Source organism: Akebia trifoliata, chromosome 1 (genome assembly GCF_017979445.1).
Source record: "Akebia trifoliata isolate Shusen 1 chromosome 1, ASM1797944v1, whole genome shotgun sequence".
Taxonomy (NCBI): Eukaryota; Viridiplantae; Streptophyta; class Magnoliopsida; order Ranunculales; family Lardizabalaceae; genus Akebia; species Akebia trifoliata.
The window spans coordinates 4,305,418-4,331,192 of NC_141375.1; the positions used below are offsets into that span (position 1 = coordinate 4,305,418).

At 36.3% G+C, this 25,775-nt stretch overlaps 1 protein-coding gene and 1 long non-coding RNA gene across 2 annotated transcripts; both read left to right on the forward strand.

Annotated features, from left to right (window-relative positions):
* The first annotated feature begins 1,968 nt into the window (after window positions 1-1,968).
* LOC147410463 (aminopeptidase M1-like) lies at window positions 1,969-25,567 on the forward strand. The gene is made up of 19 exons (XM_086435671.1): window positions 1,969-2,218; window positions 2,309-2,457; window positions 2,542-2,644; window positions 12,493-12,679; window positions 12,760-12,853; window positions 13,455-13,608; window positions 13,906-14,010; window positions 14,115-14,231; window positions 14,349-14,462; window positions 15,836-16,022; window positions 19,385-19,690; window positions 19,770-19,891; window positions 19,976-20,073; window positions 22,655-22,832; window positions 23,000-23,114; window positions 23,206-23,273; window positions 23,377-23,451; window positions 24,735-24,812; window positions 25,174-25,567. The coding sequence occupies exons 1-19, from the start codon at window positions 2,003-2,005 to the stop codon at window positions 25,357-25,359; spliced, it is 2,652 nt and encodes an 883-aa protein (XP_086291797.1). The 5' UTR covers window positions 1,969-2,002; the 3' UTR covers window positions 25,360-25,567.
* On the forward strand, window positions 20,080-22,436 carry LOC147410464 (uncharacterized). Its single transcript, XR_015176717.1, has 2 exons — window positions 20,080-21,898; window positions 21,989-22,436. It is a non-coding gene; the product is annotated as an uncharacterized LOC147410464 (long non-coding RNA).
* Window positions 25,568-25,775: the final 208 nt, after the last annotated feature.

The window sequence follows — 25,775 nt, forward strand, 5'->3', positions numbered from 1 at the left end:
AAGAATTGTGAACTATAAAAGAAGAACACAAACAATGATTGTTTGTTTTGTCTCGTTCACAAATAATATCAAGATGACTTAGCACAAGTCACTTTTGTCTTGAACAATTTTTATACAGAGCTTTTATTGGCACCCCAACTTTTACTCATCACACACCAATTAAAAATAAAAAAACTTAATAGAGTTGCTAAGAATAAGTAGATGATGGGGTGCCAATAGAAACTTCTTTTTTTCATTAATTTCAATTTTTTAGGTTGGGGTTTTATGTGAACTTAATCCTATTTGCAGACAACTGTTGAAATTGTTTGGATGAGTGTTACAATGTTTTGAAATGTTGAGCAATAATTTGAGCCAAATTCTTATGATTTTCTACATCAAAAATAAAATAAGAGAAATGGGGAGGATAGAAGAGGGAAGATGGATGGGAGATAAGGGAGATTTTTCATGTCACTTTATCCTTATTCTACCTTATCTTTGGAGTCTTTTTTTCTTAAATTTGATTCCTTTTGATCTCCTAATGTGTTTCTCTGTTCATGTATTTAAACTTGAGGATGACAGTGAATGTATTTTAGTGTAAGGATTGTAAATTGTGAGTTGAGAGAGTTTTTTTAAAGGGATTGATAGCGGTGAAAGAAATGACTTGAGGGAGGGTGTTCAAGCATGAGTTTTTTTAGAGGGAGACGAGGGTTTTTATGGGTTTTGAGGATGAATTTTGGGATTAAAAATATCAAAAATAGAAAATTAAATGACGATGGCATGATGCGTAGGTATCGGGATTTTGTTATTTTGATGTTGGGGAGGGGTATGTGTAAAAGGTAGTGTAAATGAGTCATTTTTTATTTAAGTGGATTTGATTTTTCAATCTATATGGGTTGAGTGTTAAGTGGGGTTAAGGAATGTGGGTGTTAGTGAGAAGAATGATTATGTAAAATGGGTGGTTGTTGATATTTTTGGAAAGGTGGAGGAGATGGCGACTAGTGTCAAAAGAGATATGAGTGTGTGTGTTAGGTGAATTGATTAAAAAAAATGGGTGTGGGTTGGCTTGTTTTGGAAAGAATGATAGAGATAGATTATGACATAGGTGTGAGTTGGTGAATTTTTTTAGAGAATGATGATGATGTTGGGTAGATGGATTTGAGAGGTGAGTGGTAGTGATGACAAGTATCCCCTTTGATGATCAAGGGTTGCATAGACCTTGTTTGATTATGATCATGGGTATGGGTATGAATAAGGCCATGGATTTGGGTTTGGACTTGAGTAAGTTTGATTAAAATGGGATTTTATATATTGGACTTAGGATTGGATTGTGATTTTTAAGTTGAGTTGCATTGAAATTGGTTTAAAGTTAGATTAGGTTGAGGTATTGGCTAGAATTAGGTTTGTTTTATGATGAGGTTAAAATGGGACTTAGGGTGGTTGAGGATAGGTAGGTCTTAAGTGGACTTGAATGGATTTGAGATTTGATGGTAGATTTGAGATTAAAGTGACTAGGGTTTCATAAGGTAGTGGGTTTTGAAGTCTTATTATAGGTCCATAGGACCATTTAGAATCTTAGGGCACTTGATTTGATCGAAAAGTCGATTTTCTGGAATTTGAATTTTTTAAACCTGTTAACGGATTTTTGACAAAAATATGTCTTTTTAGAATTTTTTCAAGTGGGGGCCGTTCAAGTTAAAGTGTCTATAGTGCCAATAGTATCTCTCTTATTATAATAGAATTGGCTAGGATATGCCCTCCAGTTTTCTCTTGTAGATTAATGAAAAATGATTTAAACAACTCTAGCATTTAGATTATTATTTTTTAGTCTTTAAGAGAAGACCAAGGTCAATATGGGTGTGTCATCAATTTGAAAATATAGAGGGGTATACCAAATATTCATCATAATTCGGAGGGGCATGCTCAAATTATCCTAGAAGAAATCGCTCCAAGTCTCTGACTCCAAACTTTCGAAGAAAAAAAAAACACAGAAACGAGCGAGACTGAGAGCGCGAGAACGATAGAGATGGAGCAGTTCAAAGGTCAGTCGAAACTACCAAAATTCGCTATCCCGAAACGTTACGATCTCAATCTCAAACCAGACCTCGAAGCCTGTAAGTTCTCTGGAACAGTTGAGATCGACCTCGATTTGATCTCAGAAACTAAATTTCTAGTCCTCAATGCGGCTGAGCTCGTCTTTGATCATGATTCTATCTGGTTCAAGAATCGAATCTCTTCGAAGGTACAACAAGGTCATTAATAATTTCTTATTCTTTTCGCAATCGTATTCGATTTATCAACATTTTTTCGTTTTTTTGTGTGTGTGTTTTAGCCGGAATTTCGACCAATTAAAGTGGAAATGGTGGAAGAAGATGAGATCGTGGTGTTTGAATTTAATGAGGTTCTTCCGACTGGAGAGGGGACTTTGGGGATTGGTTTTGAAGGAACCCTAAATGACAAGATGAAAGGATTCTATAGAAGGTGAATTCTGTTTCATCCGTATCTGTTAATTTGATTTTTTCATCGTTGTTGAATAATTTAGGGTTTGTGATTACCTCTGTTTAGTACTTATGAGATTAATGGAACGAAGAAGAACATGGCGGTTACACAATTCGAGCCCGCAGATGCGAGGCGATGTTTCCCTTGCTGGGACGAACCTGCAGCTAAGGTGTTGCACATTATTTTCTTGATTTAATTACCATTTTTTTTTTTTGCAATTTCACAAATCAAAATGAAAAGTCAAATCTTGGGAGTTAAATTTTAGGGGAAATTACCAAAAAAAAGAAGTATAGATAAATTGTGAAAATTTCCATTCCAGCGGACTATTCACTTTAATTCAAAAAATGGTAAATTACCATTTTCGGAATTATTATTTGAGAGATTTACTCGGCGGGAGCGGATCCTCTGCGTCTTCCCTATAGTACCTTTTAATTAGTAGAGATTGATATCTTGAAAACAAAATCTGACAACTCAACCTTGTATGGATCATGGTGTAGATCAGATAAAAAAAAAATATGAAAAAAATAGAACTCTTCGAGTCCGATGAAGGATTTTAAAATGGACAGTCCATGACCTCCAATTTTTTAATGTAACAAATTTTGTAGATATGTGACATTGCTATCCTTCAATCATCAAATATCATTATAGGGTATTGTAGGGAAAATCCGTCACAGCGGATAAGGTCTTTAATATGTATTCTATGATAATGATTACAAAGACTCTAAGGTCTCACTAAGCTCGTGAAACAGCTATGTGGACCTTGTTGCGCTCAGACAAGATGAGGGTAAGGTAATATAATGATGTACTATGCGTGTGCCATACAAAGATAATGAAAGAGGGGAAAAAAGAAAGAGAGGACAATACACGATTTACTCATGGGGTTCGTCGAAATCTGGACTACGTCCCCGGGCTCTGAGGAGCCGCTCCATTATTTCTGAAATTATTACATGATTTACAATACATGAGGTTACACAGAGAGAGAGAGAGAGGAGGAAGAAGAAGATCCTCTTTAATGACAACTTCGTGCTCTTTTTATTGTGAAGAGGAGAAAGGTATATCCTTAGTGGTCCCATGGTCAGAGCTCCTTTTGACGCCATGTGAGAACTTCAAAGGTAACACGCAACTATTTTGATGATGCCATGTGGCGGCCTCGAAAGCAACATGCGTGCACCATGTGGTGACTTTATTGCTCATATCTACATTAGTCCCCTGCGCACCGCGGGAATACATAATTTTCTATGTGGTTGTGCAGCGTGCATTCTGGTGTTTCGTCAGTCTTATAGTCAATCGTACCCTACCACATTTTTAGAGAAGTCGCCTTCGAATGGTGTGCTTGAGGCCTTTAATGTAATATTTAGTGTAAAGCGCATGGTGCCAATTGGTGATTACACACGATGTATTCACAAGGAGGGCGCTTGACGCCTTGTTAAGCGAAGAAGTATTAGAACTTCTACGTGAGTAAGGCGCACGACGCCTAATTTGACGAATGAGCACCAAGTTCTCTACGCGAGTAAGGCGCATGATGCCGTTTAGTAATGCACATGGTGCATTGTTCGGTAGTGCCCGGTGCCTCAATGATATTAATGAGAACCAAGTCATCTACGTGAGTAAAGCGCATGGTGCCTTGTCTAAGATACACATGGGGTATTAGTTTAAAAGCGCTTGACGCCTTGTTGGGTACGAATGAGCTTGGCGCCTTCTACTTATGGGTTGTCTTAGGTAAGCATTATTCCCAAGATGTTAGGGTATTTCCTCATGATCGTGTCATCATCCTCAAGCTCCTTGATGATGCCACGTGGTGTATGTGTCACCCATATCTACAATAGTCTCCTACGCGTCGTGTGAGTACGTTCCTTGAAGTCGCGCGGTGTGTATTCCGGAGTTTCTGTAGCCAACCGTTTTTTAATAATATTTTCGAAGGGTAGCTTTTTTCGTGAGTATTTCAGTACCTAAAGAGAAGGTGGAGATAACTTAGGTTCAAACGTGCACAGCGTCACGTAAGACTGTACGTGGTGTATTTGCGTAAAATCATGGGTGTGTGCGCCTAGCGCCATAAGTGCATACACGTGGTGTATCTTGAAAAGTAAGTGCGCACATCGCTATTTAACATATTCGTGCTCATTTCTGAAATGAGAGCGCACGACGCTATGAGCATATTCATGCTTACGAGAGAAGTAAGAGCGCACGATGTCTCATGTTGAACGGTGACACACGATGTATTTTGATCGTAAAGAAACGCATGCCGTTCTTTTAAAATGTAAGTGGTGCAGATAATGTAGGGTGTCTTGTACGGGTCACCTCATTGTGACAGCGCCTTAACCAAACATGTGGTGTAGGTAGTGCACCATGCGCTTGAAGAATATCACCGAATACACATGATATATTTTGATCACAGGGATACGCACGATGTCTCCTTGAGTGTAAGTGATGTATATAGTGCGCGACGCCTTGTATGGGTCATCTAACTTGTCACAACACCTTGACAGAATACATGGGATAGATAGCGCATGGCGCCTTTAAAGGATGTTACCGAACATAAGTCCCCGAGTAATTTAGAGGTTGCTGCGGTTGTTTCATGCACCTTGGGTATTTGACAAAATGCCATGACCAACTCTTTCATACTTCGTTACCTATAAGTAAGAAACGCCCAATGTTCTTTTAAAACATAAGTGGAGAGGATAATGTAGGGTGCCTTGTACGGGTCACCTTGGTTTGCCCATGGACTGCACTCAATTAGGTCATATTCTGTATGATGAGATAATGAGGTATAATCCCAAGAACCTGTACTGTTCAATCGAGATCGATTTGTTCTCTCTGCTAGACATGGGTGTATGCTACAATATGCCTTGTTTCATCTTGCAAGATATGATAATGTGAATGAAGAAGAGGATTTGATGGTTCTACTGGAGAGATGGCTAAGGTTAAAGCTTGGTAGGGAGAGATGGTCTGAGTTATGGTGGGTTATGGTTAGAGTCACGAAGGCTTGAGAGAGGGAGAGAGATGACGTGGCGGACATGAGTATGCGCAGCTTAAGAAAGGTTGGACTAGTGAGGTGAGGTACAAAAGCTATTTCGTTGTACTCTAGATAGACGCCTCCTGAAGTTTGTGATGTATTGGGCTTTTGGATAATTTTGACGCCTTCTAGTCAACATGTCGCCTTCTACATTGGCGCCGTGGCTACATATTGACGATAGTATGTCGCCTTTGACAATTATCTCATTTATATGATGTTCTACCAAGAATTTTGTTGTGGGTGCGAAATGGATGCCTTATCAGATTTTTTAATGTATTTGTGTCAGGTGGGTGTTTTTTGTACAATGAGGTATGAACACAATTGTTGCACAACAAACTCCAAAGTTGTATGTCCTGAGAGAAAAGAATAAAAAAATAGTCAATGATTCCAAATGGGGGCGTTCAAGTTTGAGTTGTACCTTTAGGTCAACAGGTGTTAGCTTATAATATGCTTGGCTATGACAAAGGTACAAAAATATATTTTTTTATTTTTATTTTAGTTTTTAAAGTAAGTTGGTAGTGGTTGACTGTCATTTAGTGTGCAATAGCATTTATTGTTTATTGAAAAAGTAATATAATATATTTAAACTCATATTGGAAATAGTTGTGATCAAATATGATTAATTATTAATTTTTTTTTCCAAAGACAATGATGACCTAGAAAACAAAGGATGAATAAAATAATAGAGGGAATAACATGATATGACTCCTTTAAAATAAAATAAAAAGAACTTAGCTTTACTTTTTTTAGAAAGTCGAGGCTCTCTAGCCTTTGCAAGGTCGCCTTTTGCAACAATTTTTTTATTTATTCTGACGCCAAGGAGGAACTGTAAGGCGCTGACGCCTTAGCATCAAGTGAATGGAAGCCTCATCAACTTTTGAACTCCACTAGCCTTAGTTCACGTCTATGGCGTAATCAATCAGGACGATGATTTCTTAGGATTGTGGCATGATTTCCAAAACGAATTTTGCAACCCATGACTTGGACCATCAAGCTGAGTTGGTCGCTCGGTCCAGTTGCCACCGTCCCCTTCAAGGTGCCGTTGCTTCGATTTTGGCTAGGGTGCCGTTGCTTGGAATTGGTTAGGGCGCCGTTGTGCTTCTAAGAGTTGTTGCTTCGAAGCGTTGGATTATCGTGGTGAGCACATTGGATGAGGTGCCATAGGTGTTGCTGTTTTTAGTATATTTGAGGTTCAACTGAGGCATCATAGGTGTTGTTTTGAGTGTATTTGAGGTTCAACTGAGGCGCCATAAAGTTTATTACCATCGAACCTTGGAAGTCGTAGTGCTCATTGAGGAAGGGAGGAATGGCCTTGTGCGCTTGATTGTGTTAGAAAATAACATGGGAAGATGTCCTCCCTCTTCAAATTTTGAGGCACTTCGTTAGTTGGTGGATGTTGGTTCAAGAAGCAATGCCCTGTCTTTTTGAGAAATACAACGCTCTAGCCTTGCATGTCGCCTTTGGCAATAATGTTTTTTAATTTTTTTCACGCTGTGATGCCTTGGCTTAATCTTGATTGTGGAATGTCACCTTTGAGTAAAATGTAACAAAACGATGATGGACCATGTTGCCTTCAATGATTAATTAGGTTTTATGACTCCTTGGGTGAAGGATGTCGCAAATGAAATTTGATCGTGGCATTGTTGACTTGGCCAATAGTATTCGTCATAATGCTTATGTACGGCTTCTCATACTCCGACTCTTGTTGTGAGCTTGCTAAAATTTATTGGTTTTCTTTGTAAATCTATGTAGGATCTCTCCTAGTGGCTCCATGATAGCCGTGATTAGGACACGACCCTCCATCGGTATTGTCGGAGGGTCGCGTTGTTGTTCTTCATTTGTTCTCTTGTTGACACAACCATCATGCGCTTGTTTGGATTGTCTCCTAGTCTTCATCTTGCGGTGTGAGTCTTAACTTTTGTCCCCAGTGGAGTCGCCAAATGTTGAACAATATGGATAAGGTCTTTATTATGTATTCGATGATAATGATTATAAAGATTCCAAGGTCCCACTAAGCTTGTGAAGTAGCTGTGTGGACCTTGTTACGCTCTGACAAGATGAGGGCAAGGTAATACAATGATGGACTATGCGTGTGTCATACAAAGATAATGAAAGTGGGGGGAAAGAGAAAGAGAGGACAATACACGATTTGTTCACAGGGTTTGTCCAAATCTAGACTACGTCCTCGGGCTCCGAGGAGCTGCTCCACTAGTCCTGAAACTATTACACGATTTACAGTACATGAGATTACACAGAGAGAGAGAGAGAGAAAGAGAGAAGAAGATCCTCTTTAATGACAACTTCATGCTCCTTTTATAGTGAAGAGGAGAAAGGTATATCCTTAATGGTCCCATGGTCAGAGCTCCTGACGATGCCATGTGGCAGTTTTAAAGGTGACACACAACGATTCTGATTTTGCCATGTGGTGGCCTCAAAGGCAACACGTGGGCGTTATGTGGTGACTTTATTGCCCATATCTACACAGGGGATCCGTTCCCTTACTTGGCTGACCCAATTATTGCATTTTTATTACAAAAACTCCCTTGGAGTTCTGACAACTCCATGGGAACCTTACTTTATGAAGTTTGTTTCCCACCAAACCTTACTTTATCAAGTTTGTTACCTATCAAACCTTGAAGCAGGGATCCACATCATAAAATTCAAATTGATGCGTTAATTTGTTACTCAACATATGTTGGAGTGGATCCTAACTGCATCAATTTTTGTCATCCAAAAACATGATCTGATGCCACAGGGTTATAAAGGACAAAATCTAATGACTTTGAATTTTTTTTCCTTTTTTGAAAAAATGTTAGTTTTAACCGTTGAATTTTATATTTAAATTTGGGAGTCCGGTAGCCATCAATTTTTAACACCTTGAATCAAGCTCAAAAAGGATTTTTGTTCGATTTTTTTTCTTTTTAATCTGATTTTTTCCCATGAAATCTAGAAGTATGTGGTGTTGGATTTCCAATTTGATAATCCATGTGGGCCTAACGACACTTAGTAAGATTTGAAATCTTACTAAGCTAGTTATGTTAGCCTGATTCATAAAGTAAAGGTTTGTTTGGTAACAAACTTGATAAAGGGATTTCTGTAATGTAATTGCAACAGATAGGTTTGCCCGGTAAATCTCTGTTATTATTTTTTACCAAAGAGGAAAGAAAAAAATCTTCTCAAAATGGGATGTTTAAAATTACACACTTGATGTGAGGGATTATATTGCCACTCCAACTTTTACTAAGAGCACTTCCAAGATGTGTGCTATTTTTTTGGGTAAGCTGGACTTGAATCCACGACCTGAAAGAAGACGTGTGCTATCCTTTCTTAATATCATATGAAGTGGGATTGGGTGTGAACATATGAGTTCATTTTTCATGATTCTACGAATCCTAAACCTTTTAGTATGAGTCGGGATCCGTAGACTCATGAAACTGATCTCATATGTTCACACACAATTCCGACCGAGTGTATGTGAACACACACTTTTCATGAGTCTACAGATCCTGAACCTCTTACAATACCTTCTCAACATGTGATGCTTAAAATCAAAGATCTGATGTGAGAGATTCTATTGGCACACCAACTTTTACTAAAAGCACCCCAAGATGTGTGCTAATTCTTTTCTTCCATAACATCATATCATATGAATTGGGGTGCTTTTTGTAAAAGTTGGGGTGTCAATATATTCTCTCTTAAAATTAAACTCTAAAATGGTAATTTACCATTTTTGGAATTGAAGTTAATAGAGCCTTGGCATAGGAATTTCAAAATTTCAGCCAGAAATTTTTGGTAAATCAGCCTAATTTTTATTTGCAGTGCCTCTGTCCACATATGAATCATTGTATATGCTGTTTCCAGTACTTGAGAAAGTTTCAATCTTTAGGAGGATATGCATGTTAGGATCGCTGTGTCAGTATGTGTAGAGACTGATGTCTTTGCAAGAATTCATGTAGTAATAGTAATATGCTGGTTTTGGAAATGACCTGTTATACGTTATTGTAGAGAACTGAATGCCTTACATTTGACTTTAGCGTGTACAAGCTTAGATGCTGTGATACTGGTTTTTAAGCTCTCTATCCATACATACTACGTATTATAGGGATCTTACTAAAATGGACAAAGAATAATATAAGAAGACCAAAGTACCTTGTTGGAAAACTTTAATTAATCTATTTCCAATAAATTCGTATCATTAAAATGTTTATCCTTGTTTCTCTAATCCTTGTGGTGCTAGTTTTTTGAATTTTGTTTCTTTAGATGAAATGGCTAGAAATTTGTCTGTGGGTCGTTGTTTCAAATCAATGGTTTTAGTAGCAAATGTGTGAGGTAACATGCTTCATTGGCCTAAAGTGTGAGGTGTAAGCCTTATGAGTAGATAAATAAGTTCAATTTGTAAAAGAGAATTGGTAATTTGTGCATATAGAAAAAATAAGTAGAGTAATGTCAGTAAACTATTTTTTAGTTAATTCGGAAAGGAATTTGGATGAATGAGGAAAAAAATGAAGAAAGGTGTGATAGTTGGAAAAGGGTGAGATGAAACCTACAAATTTTATCCAAGACAAAGCACATCATGATTGTACCTTTTTCTACCCCCTTCAAATTTTATCCATTTCAACCATAGTCGCAAAAATAGTTTTTTATTTTTTCAAAAAGCCGCATTTATATATCATGTTGTACCTTAACACATAAAATAAGTGAATATGTGTTTTTTATTTTAGACATGTTTTTTAATGTTTTAGATGGCATTTTTACATTTCAAACATGTTTTTTTTTTTTTTTTTAATTTAGACACATTTTTGTTGTGGGCTATGGTTAAGTTTTGTGGCCTTATGATTTTGTCATGAATGTTGTTTATCGGAATTTGATACTGTAATAGTGGATAAGGTGAGATGGACAAAAATACAATTTCCCTTTATATATTGCTAGGGTTAGGGATCCCAACGCCAAGTTTCCTCCATTCTTGCCCGTTAGAATATTCCTCCACGTTCTGCCATACTGCTTCTCTTGCCTCAATCTTCACCCAATATTGATGTGCCACCTGGCCGATGTACTCTCCCTATGACACATCACGTGATGCTGTAGGTTCGCGCATGTGACGCTGCCTACCTGTACACCCTTCTAGAATCCTCTTTTATGTCCGCTACGCATAGCATCCGGTTTCTTCTGGCCTTATGGTGCCATGTGGCATCACTCAATCCTATGGCTCCCCGTCAGTGTTATTTGGCAACCTCGGACATGTCATTTGTCCTCGATCATAGGACAAATCTCCCCATCAACAGATACATAGGCCCTGCTAGCTACACTACAAATCATTTGCATTTGCAAATGATCTGCACTGCAAATGTTTTGCAATTCAAATGGTTTGTGATGAATGATTTACTATTGCTTGGTAACCATTGGGAAATTTCTTGAGAATCTTTTTTTTCTGATTGGTTGATCTTTGCTATAAAAATTTTCATTGTGATTTTGCAAATGATTTGTAGTACTTTTTATGCCTCAAATCATTTGCTGAAATTTCTTAAGAATTTAGGTGATCCATGCAAATTTTTTGCAATGCAAATCATTTACATTGTGTAACCAAGCACCAGTAAAATTGATTTCAGAAAATTATTTGCATTTGCAAATGATTTGCAGCATACCAAGCAGGGCCATAATGTAGGATTTGGTAATTCATGAATGCAATTTAATGTGGGATTTGATGATAACATTTTGATGTTATGATGGTTAATTTTTTCAATAATGTTATTTTGCTCAATATAATGTTGATGGTTATACTTTTTTTTAGCATCATAGCATGCATAATGTCTGTGGATATATGTTATCAGGCATATATCTTCAATAGTGTATTTTTTTTTGCTTAAAAAATTGATATATACATCTTTTCTCATAATTTTTAATATATATTATCATTTTTCTCCCTGTTTTTTGAAGTTTTCCTGTTTACCATTTTGAACCCGTACTCCGACTCAGTGACCGTGCTTCCAACCATAGTTACCAAGTTGGGGTTCGGGAAAAAGTAGAAAGAAAAAAAAAGAAAAAATCGGGAATCGAAGTAGTGTTAAGAAATGTATTTTTTTCTACTAAGTGGTGTTATCATTTATATCATCAAATCCTATTTTAAACTATAAGAATTAATGGTCTTTGAAAAACCCCTTTTAAAAAGTGACGATTAAATCACATTTTTTGTTTTGTTTAAATCATTACTTTTTCAAAAAGTCGGGATTAAATCGTGACTTTTTCAAAAAGTCATGATTTATAGACGACTATTTGAATAAGTCGGCAACTTTGGTGACTATGCTTCCAACCAGTACTGGCTGATATACTGACCTTCGTCTATGAAACAAAATCTCCAAATCTCATCTTTTCTCCCATTTGGTTAATCAAAAATTGGAAGCAAGGATTAGGGTTCTTTTAAGCCGAATTTAAAGAAGATACATTTTTTTTTGTGACTCATTGGAATTAAATTCCACCTTTTGTGTAGGATTCATCTCACCCTTTTTTCCACTAGTTTGAACCTACGTAACTATGAAACTAATACGCATGTTGGTGTTTTTTCGAGTCTTTTTGAGGCCCATAGCGCTGTATATTCAACTTTTTTTTTCCCCTTCTCCTTTTTTTTTTTTTTACAATAAAAGGGAAAATATATGAGAAGTAACAGAACATTTTTATATGCCATAAAGCTACCAATAACCAACAATACAAAACAGTTATAGTTGTTTTAAACATTTTAATTAATTCATATATGGAGGTTGGAGCCCACCGGCCAGCTTTGTCACCTTTTTTGAGAGAAAATCATTAATTTGATGGTGACACTGTCTTACGGTCAAAATGTGTGGCATAGAAATGCATGTTGGTATGCGTTTGACATCACAAATACCGCTAAAAGCACCTTATTGTTGATAGTGGTTCAAATGCATGTTAATTGCAGCTTATATAGTCTGTTGATTCACGACAGCTTTTGCCCTTGTTTATTGATGGATTGATCAACATTCTGTGTTCAGGCTACATTCAAGATAACATTAATCTTGCCATCTGAACTGCTGGCATTGTCCAATATGCCAGTCACTCAAGAAAAGACCGAAGGGCATCTCAAGACAGTTTATTTCCAAGAATCACCGATAATGTCAACTTATTTGGTGGCTTTCGTTGTTGGTTTGTTTGATTACGTAGAAGACCAGACTTCTGATGGTATGACATATATTACTTCCTTTGTTTCTTTTTGGGGGCAACTCTTGTCAATGATTGTCTAATCTTACATCTATGTTCAGGAATTAAGGTTCGAGTATATTGTCAAGTGGGTAAGGAAAATCAAGGGAAATTTGCTTTGGATGTTGCTGTGAGGACACTTGATCTTTATAAAGTGTATGTATTCTATTTATTAAACTAGTGAAAATGGTTTATTTTTACATAATTTTTCTCAACCACTTAGTAGTTTCTTCAATTGTCTCTTACTAGTTCTAGGCTTCTAGCTAGAGCTGTCAATGGATCGGGTCTGGATCGGATCGAACTCAATTTGGTACCGATCTTATTAGATCGGATCCGGGACCGATATCTTATCAGATCGGATCTGGATCAACCATGTCCCAATCGTTAAGGACCCGATCTGACAATATGTTAGAAAGTATATAAATTATATTATATATTTGTTGAAATATATACAGTTGATTTAGATTTTGTATACAAAAATTGGGTTTGTCCAGATCCGATTGTTAATGGATTGGATTTGGATCTTAATATTGAGATCCGATAAAAACCCGATCCGATAAGGGTTCAATCCGACACTTATCGGATCAGAACCTTATGGAATCCAAATAATCAATCCAGACCCTTTCGGAACGGATCGGATTTCGGGTCTGATCCTATCCATTGGCAGCCCTACTTCTAGCGATGATTCTCCTTTGGAGTGATCAGGTGTAGCCTTCCTTGACATCCATCATCTTACTTGTTATTTGAACTCACACAGGTACTTTGCCACTCCATATTCACTACCCAAACTGGATATGGTTGCCATCCCTGATTTTGCCGCTGGGGCTATGGAGAACTATGGTTTAGTTACATATCGTGAAACAGCTTTGCTTTATGATGATCAACATTCTGCAGCTGCGAACAAGCAATGGGTATCGATATCTTATTCTTTTATTATTATTATTATTAGTAGTATTATTGGAGAGATTCTATTGCCACACCAACTTTTGCCAACGCCACCCCAATTCATATGTAAATCACCAAAGAATTAGCTCCACATCTTGGTGTGGCATTAATAAAAGTTGGTGTGCCAATGGAAGCTCTCTAATAATAATAATAATTTTTTCTGTTGAAACAAAATTATTCTCATGCTTTCCTGGATTTGTTCAACTACCATTGTATCAAATACCATCTTTATTGTTTCAGCATGTCATTCTGCTTCTTGTTAGGTTGCAATTGTTGTAGCCCATGAACTGGCACATCAATGGTTTGGAAATCTTGTAACAATGGAATGGTGGACACATTTATGGCTTAATGAGGGGTTTGCAACATGGGTATTTCTCGTGCAATCCTTCACCTCTATTGTATAATACACATGGGGTTCTATTACAACATAATGAGCAAATTAACAGTTAATAGATGATTTCTGTGTTTTCAGGTAAGCTATTTAGCAACTGATAGCATATTTCCGGAATGGAAAATTTGGACTCAATTCCTTGACCAAAGTGCTGATGGTCTTCGGCTGGATGGACTTTCACAATCGCATCCTATCGAGGTAAACACTAGGAATCAACATTTCATCAATTCAATGTGATCTTCCTTTGTATCTGTTAAAGCTTACTAGATTTGAAGTCTCCTTGGTATAACTTCTCTAAGTATATTTTTTTTTCAGGTGGAGATAAACCATGCTAGTGAGATTGATGAGATCTTCGACGCAATAAGTTATGAAAAAGGTGCCTCAATTATCAGGATGCTGCAAAGCTATCTTGGACCTGAATGTTTTCAGGTTGGGCTATATTTATTTTCTGTCTCTTTCTTTTGATCTTCCTGATTTGCTTACCCAGGTCTTTCTTTAGATTGTTTTTACTGGTACTACGTGATGAGGGCTTTCCAATTATTCCACCATGAATATTCTAGGAGAATCTCTCGTTGTTGTTGTTGTTGCTAAGCCCTGCATGGAAGCTTGGAAAAGTTTCCCTAAAACTTCCTTTATAAAGAGATTTCTACTGTTTTGGAAAAAAAGCAGCAAAAATTCCTTCTCAAGGAAATATTGTTTTGGAAAAAAAAGACTAGGAAAATTTTCTCGACTTCCATGCAGAGGGTCAGTAGTTGATATGTTGCCAACTATGTCTGAACTTGCATCTCAAAGATCACCACAAGTTTAGGTTTTATGACTTGCTCCTCTTTGTTATTACTTGCACATTGTGCATTATTGGCTGTTAATGAAGATGTGAAGTATTTCTTGATAAAATAAAGAAACATATGAAGCAACCAGACAACGAAGTTTCCAATGAGGGTATATTAAGTGTAATAGGGCTCTAGGATTGATGTGTAAGAAGTTATTGTCTTGAGATATATTTTTTGTAGGTTTGAGAGTGTAGGCAGGGTTTTGATCCCACATAGAAACTTTACCACCTCGCCAATGTCACACCTTCTATAGTGGGAGTCAGAGAGAAATTGGGAGTTACGCTTCACTCTTATTTTTCTGATTGTTAAAAAAATAATTATATTAAAAAAAAAAAAAAAAAAAAAGAATAAAGAGGGACCAGTGAGAAGGACCTCATGCAGACCCTCAAACAAAGATGATAAGAAGCCAAAGAAAACAGCCTAGAAATAAAAAGATAGAGAGAACAGAAAAAGACAACTAATGACTCCTTAAAATAAATGTTACTGTTCTTAATTTTTTTTAATTGCATAGTTATGCAAAATAATTCAGAACCTTCTCTAGTGGCTTCACTAGTGGTTTTGTGTATTGGTTGGTTTGTTTTTTTTTTTTTTTTGAGTGGGGTGGAGTCTAGTAGGGCCTAATATAATCATTTTATTTCTACAAGAGATCATAGCTGATGCTCACAAATGGCTTTTTCTATAAAATAAAAAAAAAAAAAAAAAATTATGGGTAAAAACTTTTACTGATATTGGTATGAAAAATGATGGTTTAAAGATTTAATTATACTGCTCAAATTTTTATTAGAAGAAGAATGAGAATTATGTTATACTATACCTTTGATAGTGTTCTTTGTTTGTAGTATTTTTTTATTTAAGTTTTATTTGTAATATTTTCCTCATCCGATGGTCATTGTGTTTTAATGGTATGTTGTTTCGAGCATTCTCTCCAGCACTAATTATAGTCGGTTATAAATGTTTTCTTCATGCAATTAGAGATCTCTGGCTTCATATATAAAAAGATATGCTTGCTCAAACGCAAAGACGGAAGATTTATGGGCTGTTCTAGAGGAGGAATCTGGTGAACCAGTAAATGTGCTAATGAATTCATGGACAAAGCAAAAAGGTTATCCAGTTGTCTATGTAAAAGTCAACAATTCCAAGTTGGAGTTTGAGCAGGTTTGTTTATATTCCTCTCACCTACTTTTTTAACCCAATCAATTAAAGGTAGCATTTCTTAACTATAATGACATTATTTGATGTGTTTTGGGTGTTGTATTATTTTCAGATCAGTTTAACATGGCTTTCTAATCGTAATCATATTCTTTGTACCACTTGGCTGTTGGAATAGTGTGTGGCTTTATTTGCATGTTAAAATCATATAGCCCTATTAAGTGTTGATTATCTACATCTGGTCAAGAAAGAATATGAACTTATTTCTTTTATCAGAGGAAAATATTTTGGAAAATAAAACAGCTATTGATGTTGATGAAGGAGCAAGCTCACAGTAAAATTTTTTTGCTCTAGATTTGATTGGAAAAAACAATTATTTACTAATTCATAATATAAACCTTGGATCAGATTACTTCTCTATTAGAAAAGTACCCTTGTTGAACTCCAAATCAACTTTTCATATGAATTTCCTCTCTAGACATGTCTCCCCTTTTTTAATTAGTTAATTTAACTTCGTATAGAAGGGTCAAACTTCTCATGGTTCACGGGTATCTGGAGGAATCTAAACGATTTAAAGTTTGCTATCATGGTGGACCTAATTGATGGTATCACTTGTGGTTTTTCCCAGCTGTCAGATCAAGAAAGTAGAATGTAAAACTGGTACCGAACCGAAATGATGTGTTCTTGGTAAGATCATTCTACGAATAGATTTCCAAGAAGGAGCTTCAGCCATTTTCTACAAAATTCATTTGGAAATCCTTTATTCCATTTATACTAACCTGTTTTGCATCCATATTGATGCTAGACAAAACTCTCACTATCAATGACTTGACTGATAGAGGTTATGCCATCCCTAATAGTACATGTGACTATTGAGGAGACACATGAGCATTTGCTTAAGTTCCCTTTTGCTGAGCGTAAGATGCTTGATACTAGGTTTACCTTCTATAAAATGCATCTTTAGGTCCCCCGTTGACCAAAATTTTCATGGTTGACTCATTTAAAGACTAAATACCACCAGCTTTCTTATTTCTCTCTCTCCTCTCCCTCTCTCTCTTCTGTGCCTCTTGTTCTCCTTTTTCTTTCTCTTTCCCCTTTTTTATTTGCTTTGTTGTTTGTGTGTTTGTCATAAAAGCAGATTTATGATATTCTATTTTTATTCTTTAAATTGTAAAGTTCATTATATATAGGTTGAAAACATAGAACTCACCTTGGTTGTAGTGAATGGAAAAAAACAATGGCAACAACAATGTTGTTCAGATGGTAGCAAGGGTGACTCTGACAGTGGAATAAGCAAATGAAACTCTGCATGGGGGCAGGGACATATACATACTTGCTTGTATTTGTTTCTTTTTGCCTTTTGTTTTCTAAAGTTACAAAAACAATCATGCTGGCTGTAAATTTATTACACCCAGGTTGAAAACGTCGAACTTGCCATGGTTGCAGCTAATTGGAAAAACTGATGTTGATGATGACAATGTGGTTCAAATAGAAGCAAGGGAGAATCCAACAATGTAATTAATGAACGAAAACTCCACAATGGGGGCAACAACATATCCATATCTTGGTTTCATTCTCAATGTCTGTTTGTTTGAATCTGGTCATAAAAGAACATAAACAATGGATTTGCGAGCTACATGTTTCAGAGCAACAATGAAGAAAACTCCTTTGGGTAATACTTTGCTTTTGGTTGTTCGACATGGCTACGAAGAGTATTATTAGAAAGTGGCTCAGCATGGGTAGGAATTTGGACTTTTTCAAATCTACTGCACTGTAACTGTGCCATTTAAGTGCAAACAAAGTTTAGATAGGGTTTTCGATTTCTATAATGTTGCACTAAGAAAAATACCATCCAAGTGCAACCGAATTTAGATTTGGTATTCAAATTCTAGAATGCTACACGCAAAAAATATAATCTGGCTTTTTTTCCCATCTTGCATTTGCTTTTTCAAAGGAGAGAGAGAGAGAGGTCTTTTACTTGAGTTAATGTTCTTGACTTTTAGTCGAAGGGTAAACTTAAAGATCCTTTCTTTTTTTTATCCTTCTCTTCTTGTTGATGCAGGACTACCTAAGTTTTATCGATTATAGGCCTGTTCTACTTTATGAGTGGTGGTGGAAGGACTAATTAGGTGGTGAGGAAGAAATAAAAATTATAGAAAGGGGTTTCAAGAAAAAGTTTCAGGCCAAAAATGTTTTATTGGCCTTACTGAAAGGTTTTACAAGGCCAATTGGGTATATTTTAAAGGGTAATTACGAAATTCGTAATAGGGTTTTGAAATTACGTTTAGGGATATGAAATAGGGTTAGGTTTGATGGAGGGAAGGTTTGAAGGTTGTAGATTGGGTTGTAGATTTCATATCTAAGAATCGTAAGTGTTTAGATAGGTTTTAAATGCACTAGGGTAAGTTTGGGTGGTTTCTTGTGGACCAATAAAGGCTTGTTTGGGTGGTTGTTGATTTTGGGGAATGTTGTAGGGTATTTGGTTGGGGTTGGATAAGGGTTATGGATGATCTAAAATATAAAATAAAATTAAAAATGGAGAAGATAAGAAGATGAAAAAGAATAAGAGGAGATAAAAGAAGATAGTGCCTTGGAATCACTCCACAAGCTCTTGGAATCACTCCAAGATGGCCTCATACCATATCCAATCACTGGAGATATCTCAAGAAGAGAGTTATGTGTATAGGTTTTCACATGTTAGACTCAAACCCTAATCCTAACATAACTTAAACTTTGACCTTGATATGCAAACCCGTAAAATGGATCTCCTATCAGTATTTTGGTCATATCTTTACCAGAATTCATCAGAATTGCAATATCTTATGCTTGTTGGATAGGTAACCGATAGCCTTTCAAATGACAAAAATCAACCTAATATGACAACTTTTGACCCCTCAAAATAAGGACTAAGGAAAGTGACATGAATACTTAGACTCACATTGGACTCTTAAAATAACCCAAAAAATCTCAAAACTAGAATATAATAAATCTAATTAATTTTAAACTAACTTTAACAAAAATAAAAGTGATAAAAATTAAATCTAGACCCCGTACAAGTGGAAACACAAATAATTAAAAAATTGCTACCATTGGAGCCCATGACTGTTGGTTTGATTTGTGTCCCGCATTACTCATCACATTCTTCCTAATGGACAAAACTGGCGTAGATGGTTTTATGTACTTTCCTTTTAATCTGATTTTTGTTTTTAATATTTTGTATTTACTTTACTATTTCACCTGCGATCATAATTTTGGTTAGACTGCTTACCTTGCATGTTGTCGTATGTTATCCTTGCAACTGCTTTATATTTCATTTTTTTCCACCTCTAGATATAGCTGATGAAATCCTGACAATTATATAATTCATTGCAGTCCACTTCTTGTACAATGGATCCCAAGGGGATGGGCAATGGATTGTCCCGATAACATTATGCTGTGGTTCATATGATGTTTGCAAGAATTTTCTTTTACGAAAAGAATCAGAGACCATGGATGTAGTGGAACTTGTGGGTTCTTCAAATGCTAATGATAGCTCTTTGGAGAACAGGAACCTGGAGAAATGGATTAAACTTAATGTTGATCAGACAGGGTTCTATAGAGTGAAATATGATGATGACCTTGCAGCCAGACTTAGATATGCAATAGAGGCCAAATGCCTATCTGCTACAGATAGATTTGGTAATATAAAAGTTTCCTTGTTACTTGTTCTTTTGCAATCTTAAGGGATAACTTACCTTCATATTATTATTTTTGACAGGGATTTTGGATGATTCATATGCCCTGTCTATGGCTTGCAAGCAGTCATTGTCCTCTTTGTTTTCCTTGTTGAGTGCTTACAGGGAAGAACTTGAATATACTGTGTTGTCACTCTTGATTAGTGTAATGTTCTTCTTCGTAGTTTTTCATACGTTTCTTAAATTATGCCTCTTGACACCCTAATTATGTCATTTCCTATCTCCACAGGTGAGTAGAAAAATTGTGAAGATTGTGCCTGATGCCATTCCCGAATTATCAGATTATGTGAAACAATTCTTCATCAATCTTTTCCAGTATTCTGCGGAGTAAGTCCAAGATTAGTGACTAGCAGTAGTTGGAATGGTTATCTTTTGTTTACTTGGTGCTAATAAGGTGATCTTGTAGTCTTTATCAAATCTAGTTTTTGAAGCATATGATATGTTGTTTTGTATGCCCCATTGATTTGAGCCCATGTCATGGTCCTGTTGTATTCGGTTGTGGAGGGACTGTGCGCGGATTTGACTCTGTCCAACTAGAAGCCTTGGTTGCCTTGGTATGCCTGCTACCTGGTATCATTCTCCGATGCTTATGGCGGCACACATATATGTGAGCTACTGTGAGCTCCCCATTGTGGGAACCTAGATCTGGATTCGGATTGGCCCTCTCCGATTAGTTGCGGTTGGGTCCTTTTTGTTTTGGGTTGGGATTGGATTTGGTATTTTTTGGGTCTGCAGGTTTGACTGGAGTCACCACCTACTTTTCCATTCTAGGAACCCTTTTTTGACTTCATATTCTAGATCAGGGTAAGGTCTTAATCTAAGTTTTGGATATGAGGGCTAGGTTATGGATCCAAAAGGTGTAAGACATCGACCCAACTTAAAGTTGGTCTCTACTGCGTTTATTAATTGGTTTTGGGTTGGTCCAATTGGTTCTTAAAAAATATAATCAATTATTCAGGGTGTCAAATATGTATGAGGATCATGAAATATGTTGGGATATCAAAAATAGGGATTATTGGGGGCAGATACATAGCAAACAAGGGATGCTGGTTTGTTTCAACACACCACTGTGTTCTGGAAATAGGCTTGGTTGCACAGCTAGGCCTCTGGCCTGCATCTTCTTGCTGTTGGAACAACATCATGGGCTGCATACTTTCTCATTCATTCTCACAAACGTTTCCAGAACAAGAAAAATGGAAGAATAACTCATAAGACATTATTTAAATGGAATTCCTTCCCAACATGATAAAAGAAACTAGTAACCCCTAACAACCTAATTTGCATGGTTATACATTTAATCAAAATTCCACACATTTCAACTGAACATGAGCATACACTAGTAAGTAAACATACGCTTGGAGTACGATGAAAATAACAAAATAGGTCATTTCTATTCTTGAAAGAGGCTTCTCTGGGCTATCCTTCTGTTCGCCATTGCTTGGGGTCTATGGAGAGAGCGCAACAACAGGGTATTCCATAGCAAGGAGAGCTCATCGCATACAGTGATCTTGGAGATCTTGGGTTTCCTTTTCCTTTGGTCTAAGATGAGTAAAGACTTTGAGGGAGTGGGTTTCCAAGATGTTGTTTTCAACTGGGATACCATTTGAGACACATAGTTCCCCGCCGGGCGGGTTTATTTGCTTCCTTTCTTCTTTTTGGTTGTTGTATTTCTGATTTTGTTGTGTGGGGGCTATCTCAGCCTCCTTTTCTTCTCTTCATTAATATAATTTATATTTATCAAAAAAAAAAAAAGTATGAAGGGTCCTAAAAATCTAATTGAAGTTCATTGGACAAAAATAGGGAAAAAGAGGGTTCTGGGTCATGCAGTTGATATGCCTTATCGTGCAGCCAGTCCAACGTCCTCATGCTTGGCTAGAAAATATCCTATTTTCCTGCCTTCTTTTATCCCCGCTCAGGACTTATTCCTTTTTCAGGGGTCTAAACCCTAATACATGCACAAGCAAGACATTAAACTAACCTGAACATGGTACACAAAATAATTAAATCTATGGGGGAATTGGAGCTTTCCGGGATTCGGAAAGGTGGTGTGATTGTGTCACAGCATATTCCTTAGATCTAGAGTTCTTCATTGTTGGATATGGTTCCTCTGCAATGCTCTAGATCCTTGTCTTCATCTCAAGTCAATCCCAAGGTTTGTTTATGATTTCTAAGGTTTTTGACAACGTTTCCAGAGGTTTTACTTGGAATGATTTTGTACCTCTACATGGGTTTGGATGTCCAGGGCTACGAGGAATGATGAGGACATCGTGAAGCCATACAGAGTTTACTAGAGGAGGAGGAGACCATTAGCACTTTGGATGATTTTGGTTACATTAGTGTCTAGTCTAGTTAGTTTCTATAGCAAATAACTAATTGTTGTTTATTACAAAACTAGAATTAAAAATCATGTTTTTTAATAACTTGCTCTATATAAAACTAAATGTTTCAAAAAATTATTTATAAATCAACTCAACTCAACTATTTTTGTTGCATATATAACTATTTTGTATTCAAATTTAATTCTTGTGTGTTAACTACAACAAAGAAATGAAAGTAAAGGGTTGGACCCATAGCTCAGTTTGGTTTGACACTTTGCAAAGCAACTTTGAGGTCGTTGGTTCAAGTCCAGCTTATCCATCCAAAAAAAAGAAATGAAGGTAATAAAAGAAATTTATAAAATTTTGCTTAGTTAGTAAAACAAAGAAGTAAGAATAAATTTATAAAATTTTGCTTAATTAATAAAGCAAAGAAGTAGAGAAGAACTAGAGCTGTTAGGATTGTTCGTCACATTCAAATTCATAGTGTTAAACCTGGTGATTTATTCCTTCCACAACCTACTCAATACAAATTTTCATCTTTTGAATTTTCATCCCTTATTAAATTGCTTCCCATTGAATTTTACCTACAGGAGATTAGGCTGGGAGCCTAGGAAAGGTGAGAGCCACTTGGATACAATGTTGAGAGGGGAACTTTTGAATGCTCTTACTGTTTTTGGGCACGATATCACACAAAGTGAAGCAATTAGACGTTTTCACGCATTTTTGGATGATAGAAACACATCGCTTCTCCCTCCTGACACAAGAAAGGTCGATATATTTCACAGTAACAATGGTCTTTTTGTGTGCGTGTGCGTGTGTGTGTATTCCAACATTAATCTTTGCTTACTGATATATATCATTGAAGCCTTATCTTGAAGATTTGGGGCTGGCATCTTTACTGATTTTTTGTTTTTTGTTGCCATATATTTTTGTAGGTTGCTTATGTTGCTGTGATGCAGACTGTCAGCTCATCGAACAGATCGGGCTATGAATGTCTTCGAAGAATTTACAGGGAGTCTGATCAAAGCCAGGAGAAAACACGTGTTCTAAGTAATATCAATTTATATGTGGAGTGGAAGTGATACAAAGTATTTGGTTATATACATTTTGTGATAGAAAATCTCTTTTTCATGTCTTATAGGTTCGCTAGCATTCTCTTCAGATCCAGATATCGTTCTTGAGTCTTTGAACTTTTTGTTGTCTTCTGAGGTATCACTTGAATTATTTTTATGGTAAACTCAAAAGCTATCTTCAAATAATGCGCAATGATTTTCTTCAATTAAGACACTCAGATTATTTTTAACCCATATAGGTTCGAAGTCAAGATGCAGCTTTTGGACTTGCAGTAAGTAGCGAGGGACGTGAAACTGCATGGGAATGGTTGAAGGTACACGCTTTCTTACGTTATCCTTTTTACATGCTGATGGTCATTTTTGGGAATATTACACCTCATCTGTAGTTGTTAAAATAGTTCAAAGTTTCATTCCATTTTGGAATGTTTCAGTAGTAGAACATTCTAGTTTCATTTGAGACCAGATTGGAGCATTGAAACCAAACCATCATGTGTTTCAGATTGTCTTATAATGTTTCAGAATGACTTTGAATAATTTTGGTCGAGATTGTTTCCGTTTTTCTCATGAGTGAACCATTGCATCAATGAGATTTTAAACGTTGGATGGTACTACCTTGCTTATGAGATACTTTGCAATTCATTGTATAATGATTATTTATAGTTGTCGATACCCAGTTTTTGGTAATGTACACAGAGGTAAGGTCTCTGCGCACGTCACGTGCCGAGTGGCACTTAGGATAGTCCCATCACCCTACAAATTAATTAAAGAGAAGGGAAAAGAGAAAGAGAGGACAATACACGATTTGTTCACGGGGTTCGTCCAAATCCGAACTACATCCCTGAGTTCCAAGGAGCTGCTCTACTATTCTTGAAACTATTACATGATTTACAACACATGAGGTTACAGAGAGAGAGAGAGTGTGTGAAATCCCCGCGTGAAGTCAGCCCCATGCCTAATTTATAGGGAAAATGGAAGTGAAATGACTTGATTATCCTTCGCCCATTGTCTTTGCTTTTCCACTTCACATATGATCAGTCCACGTGGCACACTCGTGGAACCATTTAATTTGTATCATCTACAATAGTATAGAACAACTTAAGCCTTTTATTTATTTTTTTCTTTTCAAAAAATAAAAGAACAAGTTCTTTTGATTCAAAATAGCCCATCACAAAATTCTCTATTTTTCCAAAAATTAGGAAAAAATGAGTAAATAAGGGGTACCCTGATTAATTGATTGAATGAATCAGCAATACGTAAATTAATCGTCGATTCTCCAAATTAGTCAGCAAATTGATTTTTTTCGTGATTGACTAAATTAACCCTAATCTCCATCACTCTTCATCTCTCAAAACCCTAAATTCAGATTGCACTTATTTTTTCTGGTTAAAAACGTCATTTTTATAATCCCTGAGTTTTTAATCTTTCTGTAACTAAGCCAAACTGAGCTCTGAATCCAAACTTGGTTACTATAGAATTAGCATTATTTTCATATAATATTATCAGTCACGGTAGAAAACAGTTAAACAAAAAATAAGAGAAATGGTTGCATGCACCATGTTATTCTTTTATTTAATGATGCTTCATGTTTGAAATGCAGGATAACTGGGATCACATTATGAAGACCTTTGGTTCTGGATTTCTAATTACAAGTTTTGTCAGAGCCGTTGTCTCGCCGGTTTGTCATTAAACAACCCCCCCCCCCCCAATCTCCATTCCAATTTCCACTTAAAAATTGTTGAGTTGGTGTCATTTATACCGATGGTTCAAAGTTTCTTCCCGTTTACTACAATGTTTCAACGACATTCTGTTTTTGGTCCAGAGTGACGACTTTTTTATCACAAAACGTTCAATGTTTCAAAATATCTCATAATGTTTGGTTGAGAATGTTTTGGTTTTTTTTCCTCATTGAAACATTGCATCAAAACAAGATTTTAGAACTTTTTTGTTTTGTTTTGTTTTTTAAATTTAATCTACTTGATGTATGTGAAAACATTTGCATAAATGGGCCACTTTTTGTTTGTTTGTTTTTGTTTCAGTTCTCATCATATGAGAAAGCTGCTGAGGTAGAGGAGTTCTTTGCAAGCCGTACCAAGCCTTCAATTGCAAGGACTTTAAAACAGAGCGTTGAACAAGTTCACATCAATGCAAATTGGGTTCAAAGCATTCGAGATGAGAAGTCCCTCGCCGAAGTAATCATGGAGTTGGCATATAGGAAGTACTAGCAGCTTCAAATTATGATGCATGAACATTAAAAGCTAATAGGGACTCATCTAAGGGATGCCCTTACGATGTGTTTGAGTCTGTATGATAGACTAAAATAAGTTGTCTATGCGTACACATGTGAGAGAAATGCAAGTATACACATACACGTACATCTACACACATGGAGGGTTTGATTTGTTTCTAAATCTAAGACATTTTGTTTATGCATTTCAAGACAACGTAAACCAAAATGCTAAAAGTATAAGAGGTTAACAGGTTAAAAGCTATGAAGAAATGCTTGAAACGATGGACATGTCAGGTCTGAAGCAACAACCAGAAGCTTATAATGCAAGGCTTTTTAATTAATTCAACCTGTTTTAACAACCATTACAAGCTCATTCCAAAGTAATGTACATGGTATAAACCTTTATCAATG